General features: G+C 35.1%; 1 protein-coding gene across 1 annotated transcript; it reads left to right on the forward strand.

Annotated features, from left to right (window-relative positions):
• The first annotated feature begins 272 nt into the window (after positions 1-272).
• On the forward strand, positions 273-1,650 carry LOC141483776 (uncharacterized). The gene is made up of 2 exons (XM_074178609.1): positions 273-899; positions 1,004-1,650. The coding sequence occupies exons 1-2, from the start codon at positions 815-817 to the stop codon at positions 1,243-1,245; spliced, it is 327 nt and encodes a 108-aa protein (XP_074034710.1). The 5' UTR covers positions 273-814; the 3' UTR covers positions 1,246-1,650.
• The last annotated feature ends 6,060 nt before the right edge of the window (positions 1,651-7,710 follow it).

Consider the following 7,710-nt stretch of genomic DNA (forward strand, 5'->3'; position numbering starts at 1 on the left):
AATGACAACACCGCACTCTGAATTGAGGGTCCAGGCACAGTATTTCTGTATACAGTAGTTTCACTCAGGCTGATTTGTGGTTTGAATTTTCCTACGCGCAGACCCACGCGTCGATGTCTTAGGTCTGCGCAAACGACGAGTTTAAGACAGGCATGCAAACCTTCCATAGTTGTCGAATTTCATGGGTTTTACCCAACCTACTGTGGTACATTATTTTACAACTCGTGAAAAAATGTTAAAGGTGGTCTCTTATTACATAAAATTCTGATTGCTGGAATATTACTGGATGAGACGTTGGTTCTTAGAAATATTCCACGTATTTTATTCGAAAATGATCATTTTGGCAAATCTACAATATTATGTCGGATAACGATAATTGTCACATTGGCAACAGTGCAAAATGCAATCATAACCTATAAAACACTGTGATTTTTGTTTATTTCGTAGTTTTCACGTGTTCTAAGTTTTGTGGCATATACTTTTATTCGTTTGCTAGCAGTGGGTGTTTTTTCTGCGAAATAGTGAATTGCAAGATGTCTACAGTTTTGGCTGAGTTTGTTTCCAAAAAACAATGCAAATATTGCGTAGTATGTTCAGGCAATTCGAGGAAAAATCTCCAATTGAGTTTTTTTAGGATTCCCAAAGATGATGCAAGGTAACTATCTTCTGAAACTGAAAAAAAACCCTTTACTGAGATTTTTTTCATAGGTGTGCTTCATGGAAGGCCATTTTGAAAGTGGATAAATTGAAGGAGTTCACTTCTGAAGAATGCTATTTCCGTTTTCGTGTCTGTTGTAAGCACTTTGGAAGTGATATGTTTGCCAATTTGCAGAAAAACAGATTGAAAAAAGAAGCAGTTCCCACCGGTTTTTCTGATGAAATAAACCCCTCAGAGCAAGGTAAAGTCAATCTAGAATAATGCAGTCCAGTAGTTAATAGTAGATAACTTTCTATTCTTGAAAGCAAAGCAATGAATTCCACCATACCTTTTTTTATTTTCAAGATAATCCCGTTGTTAATGATACTGGGATGTCGAACATTTCTGAGAGTGTAGCAGGCACCTCTCAAGGCAGGCAAACCTATGAAGATGTTACAGCTGATAATGTCAGTAGCAGAAAGGCAAGAACTGATTCTCCTGCCAATACATCAACCGAAAAATGCAAAAGACTATTGAGTCCTGTTTCCTGGATAGCAATGATTACACCAATCTACAGTTGCCTGAGCAGAACTCTTTCAGTTACATAAGTGGCTATTTTATGAAAAATTGTCTCGAAAAACACAAATGTGACATTTGCATTAACTATGCTAGAGAAAATGAATTATTAAGTGCAGAAACTTTCTACACGCAATTCAGAGCATATCCAAATGCAAAAAACGATACTTTTGGAAATCTACAAACTACACATAAAAAGTTTATAGATTATTTGAACATTTTGGAAACTATTTTCAGTGAACATTTTCCAAACTTATCGATAGAACTTGGTGTTGGAAGGAGCATAAAACATAAACTCCAGGAAGTGCCTTTTTCTCATCCATGTTTGCATTTTCCAGTTGATTATTTAATTTCATTATATGTGCGGGTGAGAATTTATTATACGATTAAGTTTATAAATCGTAGTTTCAAAACTACATCGAAAAAAATTAAAGAAAACCAAAAAATAAAAAACCTTCGACATTTGTAAATTTTCTCCAATACTTCTTAAATACCTAGTGTTTATATGTACCCACGACTTATTATACTTTAGCAATAGAAAAATTTGTTAGTTTTCTGAATAAAGTGTATTCAAAGCCTGAAGTGATGTCTTTTTAAGGAAGGTAGAAATAAACTATCGAAAGCTTGACGAAAATAAGGAGTCTTCTTTGACCTAGTACCAAAAATTCTGACTGCAACCCCACTAAAGCTTTTCCAGATTTACTATGGGCTATATAGTTTTATTTTTTTCTACTGTACTTATCAGTCAGGTCAGGAGGAAAAACGTATTTGAAATTATTTAGGGACTGCAGGACAGTTGCAAACATTCATTTTGGAAATGTCTATACCTTTGTATACATTGTATGGCATGTGTCTGACAAAACAACTACTTCTCTGGCAACTATCCCAACAGATGTTGAATTATATCTCGGACATACGTGCAAAAATCCTTTCTTTGAAGGAACAACTCTGCAAGAGCTGTCTACGAGGAATACCGAGTCCACAGTATACTTATATAACTATACTGTGCCGAGTCCCTGTGTGTATACAACCGTGATAGCATGGTTTGCACTGATGAGGAACACTTCAAAACGGTTCGCAGTTGGTTCCTTGTTCGAATCAGGCGAAGTCCCACTATTTGTCATAGAGAGCTCTTGCAAAGTTGTTTCTTCAAAGTGAGAATCTTTGCAATTATGTCTGAGGCGACTTGGATTCCGAAAGGTTAACAGTCGTAAGGTATTTTTGATAGTCAAATTTACATTATATAAGAAGTTGCTGACTAATAGGACATGTTTCATTTAGAATAACTGTTTTTATTCTACGCAGCAACTTTTCGGGGTTGATTAGACATCTAGACTTGTATAGATTCAAATATCAACATTTGTCAATATATGTCGAGTTATTAGCTAAAGAAGTAGTTGTTTTCTGTCGGAAAACATATATAATGGTATAGTCAAAACGCATTTGGACTTGTCAGTGATTTTATTATCAATTTTTACTTGGATAAAAGCTGGAAGCAGCAAAACAACCTATTATCTTACAGTGTAAATAATTCATAACTTCCGACTCCGAAAACTCTCACATACATTTATAGTTAGTACATACATACAAAAAAATTATTTTTGTATGATTGAACACTACATACTTAATTACTTTTTTACTTCTTCAAGTCCTGAATAGTAACTACATAATTCAGAAAGAATAGGCTCTACAAATTCCTTAATCTTGAGTGATGAATTCGATTAGGAATATTTTTAATAATTGGTCCTTAATATAATCGAATCGGCAAACTCGTCCGCCATCTTGAATTCTCCAATCAATAAATGAATATGCTATATTTGGCCCCAAAAATCACTACAAAGAAATTTCGCATGGACTCGTACCATGGTTCATGAATAACAAAACACTTTCTTTATCTTGTCTTTTTTCTTGTTGAAATGAAAATATATTTTGTCACATTCGAATATGAACATCTGCCGATTCCATGAATTTTTAAAATCTACTTGAAACTTAGTTCATCATTGCCCGAATGATCTGGGATACTTCAATATTACACAAATGCAAAATTATCATTTGTACAATTTTCTCAGGTGCCCAACATGGTTTTCATAGACTGTTTTTTTTTTAGCAGTTTATATGAATAGTTGTTATGTTGAGCAGTGTATACACGCTTTGGTTGAGATTGTAGTAGGGAGAAATGTCATTAGTGTCAAATACGTCATCATTATAAAAAATGAAACTCCTGGACACCGACATCAAAGGGACCGACGCTGAGTGAAACTACTGTATACAGAAATACTGTGGTCCAGACAGGAAACCATGTTGGTTATCTGAGAAGACGCTAATGACTTAATGCAGAGTACATAAGTCTTTGCTCATAATATTCAAAAACCTTTGAAAAGCAAGATGTGACAGTAATGGGCCTATACTTTTTAAGATATGCTGGATTTTGCTTTTTATATACTGGGATGACTTTGCCGATTTTTAATAAAGATGGAAAATTACCCACAAGTGGAACAAAGATTAACAAGATAAGTAAGAGGTGAAATAATGTGACATAATACTCTCTTCAAGATGAATGACTGAATCTCATCTTGCCCCGACGAAGCTTTATTGTTCAGTTTATTTGACATCAGTTGTAGTGATTCAGGTTCTGAAAAGGGGGCGAGAAACAGGAACTCACTGAACCCAATTATTTCAGGTTCAGAAAATTGAGCTCTGCTCACTATGTTCACTGAGAAGAACGATTTGTCAAATCAGATACTAAAGTCATTTTTGCAGGATTGTTTGCATTGAATATTTTACTTTGGTAGTAGGAGCGCTTAGTTTTGCTAATAACATTTCATGCTTTTTGCAAATGAATAAGCTTCGTTCAGAACGGGAAAACTACATTTCAGTAGAAATTAATCTTATAGTTTGATTTTTCAACTTAATCATCGATACACATTTTTATAGAATTTCTTTAACCACAATACCTTTTCAGCGGAAAACAACTGTTGAAATAATGAACAAATATGTCATTAAAAGTATTATATGCATCTATCCACATTGGAAAAATTATAGACGTCAATCCAAGACTCTCCCTCTCTAAAAATTGTATGAAACTATTTACGTTATTAGCGATGAAACTTCTTCGGGGTTCTGGAACATCCCTCTTTACTGGTGAGACATTCTCGATATATTCAAATAAGACAGTTCTGTGATCAGAAATCGTATTGTCTAAAACACATACAGTAAGTAGGGTTAGATATATTCGTGTATTAAATCAACTATATTGATTTTTATATAGCCCGCACTTTTTGCACAACTAGGTCCATTAGTCACGTTTTTCTTACTTTTTATATATATTTCTTGGATTACTCGTTAACAACTCTTTATTTGGTTCGTTCTACTCAGTCAATCAACCACTATGTGGAACGGTGATTCGAGTCCTAGAGCCGGACGACTGATTTTTACTGTGTATCATCCAACCCATGTTAGAAACTGCACGTTGATAGGTAAGACCTCTTTAATACTCAGCTTGCAAAGTTTTGACTTCTGAGGATTGTCACTAATAGGGGGGCGACAGCGGATTAACGGAAAATAGTTTCAACAGAGAGAGTTGGAGCAAATTGGTTCCTCCCAATGTTATATAATTTTAAATGTTTTGCCCGTTGCTCGAAAACGAGTGTTGACCAAAATCTACTGGTGTGAAGTCTAGCTATCGTATGTCTGGTAGTCTACAAGTCTTGAAGAAGGTATATGTATTTCTTTAATTATTGTCTGCACACAATACTCAGTTTAGACCTTCTTCTCGGCTTGATTCGATGAATTAGATATTTTCTGAATTATAGGACATTCAAGATTCGAGTAAGACGGCGGATCCATTTGTGAACTAATAGTTATCTACCATTAATATTTCCTCTTCCTGAAGGACCCAATCCTCTTTACTTCGAATTGAAGGCATCGAGTCGAAGATCATTTAATGGATACTTTGACTTTCAATGTAGTCTGTTACGCTCCGCATAAGCCTTTTTCCTGTACCTATGTTGTCCTTCTTGCTTCTCTTTCCAGAAAAGAATTTCAATGACTGCCGATAGTCAAGCAGCCTGTCTTTGTTTATTCGAGAGTTTTGCTTGAGCTGTTTGCTGTAGGGGTTTCGGCCACCAAACAATTATTCTGTACGTGACGATTGGTCTAAAAATCATCATATAGATACCAAAAAAAATATTTCGGGTGTGAGCTCCAAATCCTTCGGCATGTCCATAGGAACCGTCAAGCATTGTGTAGAACATTTTCCAAGTGGGTGGTCCCTCTGGCACCAACAATAAAAATCATCCAGCTTTCTTGGGAGAATATTACCATGCTTTCCTTACCGACGTGGCAGATATTGTAAATGGGATGGATTCTTATTATTTAATCGTTTCAAAAATAGGTTTTGACTTTTCTCGAGATGACTTTTATTAATACTTTTTAACAACTGAACTCTACTCTGTACAATAGTTACCAAAAACATAAAACAAAATTATTCATATAGGGAGATAAAATATTAACATCGATATATTATAATAAACAATTCCAACAGCAGAGACCAAATGTCATGTTGGTAAAGCAGAGATCGAATGGCAAGTTGATCCGATATGTTCAAGAAGTCCATTGCCTCATTATCCGTTGATATTGAAAAAAACGACCACCATAATACGTTTATTGTTGAGAGATCAGATGCTTTCCTCTACAAGGTTATGTTATGTTAGATCTATTAATTTGACACTTGGATACTTGTATGTAAAGCGACCATCCTGATGTGTTCGTCTATCATTCTCTCAACCCTTTTCAGTATGAAGAACTAATTGGTGAAAGAATTTCCGGTCCACTGTAGGTTTATATATCACTTTTGTCGCCCACGAACTATATGTATGACCACACTAGTTCTATACAGTTCCATGGTAATGAGTAAAAATATTTCCAGATCAACCTCTACCTGAAAAACTTTTCAAGGTAAGGGCATGTACAGTTCTGTGTCGGTAACATTCAAAACGCGTTGACTGAAATTGAATCTTGGTACCATGACTCAGGAGATAATTATGAGAATGAGGGTATCAGGAAAGAAGATCGACTGGCAACCGTTTGTCGACTATTTCGGTCTCAAGTACCAGTTGATTTGGTAGATCGGAAACTGACCTGAACACATCAGATTTTCTACCTAAAAAATCGATCAAATGGGTAGATAGCCAAGTTCTGTCCTTCAATATACCGGAAATCTAAGTTTAATCTAAAGAATTAACTTGTCTTAGCACGACGTTCAAACTTGGGGATAAACCTCCTTCGCCTGAAGAAAATTCAGAACAAAATGATCAGGTTATTGATAAATTCTCTTTGAGTCATGCAGAATATTAACATCCGCAAGTTGTCTTTCATTCAGTAGTTGAAACCAGCTATTATGGAGGCTTAAGTTGTCTGGGGACAAACCTCCTCCTGAAGAAGATTCAGAACAAAATAATCAGGATGAATTCTCTTCGATTCACGCAGAATATTAACATCCGCAACAGCCTTTCATTCAACAGTTCTTTCAGGTGATTTCCCTAAGTTATGTCAATGACTTTGAAGGAAATTTTGTAATCTATGCGGATGACACAACACTACTGGTTAGTGGTAAGAATGTTACATCCACAGTAGACTTGGCTCACAGAAAAATTTTAAAAGCCCAGGACTGGTTTTCCAGCAATAAATTAATCTGCAATGATAAAAAAATCATCCTTCCTAAGATTTAGTTATGCCCCAAATGGTCATGATCACAGTTTACTGTTAAAATCACAGCACGGTTTAATGAAACAGGTGAATTCAATAAAATTTCTAGGACTTACTCTCACTGAAGATTGTAAATGGAATCAACATATTAATGAAATATGTAAAAAAATAACGCCTATGTGTTACTGTATCTATCAACTCAGTAAAATTATAGATAAGTCGGTGGTACTCATGTACTATCATGCCCAATTTCACTCAACAATCTCATATAGTATAGTAGCTTGGAGCCTATCACGTGAGGCACAAAGGGTATTTATTTTACAGAAGAGAGCTGTCAGAAACATTCAGAGTGTAAATAGACGTACTAGCTGCAGAGATCTATTCAAAGTTTTAAGAATATTAACTCTCCCATGCATTTATATGTACCAGCTGTTAATTTTTGTAAAATCGGATCAGCGACCTTTTACCTTCTTAAACAAAAATAATTACAGCACAAGAAATTCAACATTGTTAGAAATACCAAATCATAGACTGGCTAGATCAGAATCGAGTCCAATTTTCATGGGTGTCAGGCTATTTAACAAATTGTCAAATCATGTTAGAAAAATGTCACTAAGAAAATTTAAACCGTTCGTAAAAAACTTTCTGATTGATAAAGCCTACTACTCCATTGAAGAGTTTATAAATGACTTTATTTCTGACCGGGATATTATAAGCTTATATCGTCATAGTTACGCTATCAATAAAGAGGGTCATAACTCCCTTGGGACATTATAGATTTTATAATTCCC

This window comes from Leptinotarsa decemlineata, unplaced genomic scaffold (genome assembly GCF_025532065.1).
Source record: "Leptinotarsa decemlineata unplaced genomic scaffold, Ldec_3_MD MMD2_tig00004204_RagTag_RagTag, whole genome shotgun sequence".
NCBI lineage: Eukaryota > Metazoa > Arthropoda > Insecta > Coleoptera > Chrysomelidae > Leptinotarsa > Leptinotarsa decemlineata.

Bases quoted from the DNA above. Each gene is read 5' to 3' on its own strand.
- LOC141483776 (XM_074178609.1), top strand. From the start codon at position 815: ATGTTTGCCAATTTGCAGAAAAACAGATTGAAAAAAGAAGCAGTTCCC. The intron at 900-1,003 runs GTAAAGTCAATC...TTTATTTTCAAG, and splicing joins AATAAACCCCTCAGAGCAAG to ATAATCCCGTTGTTAATGAT.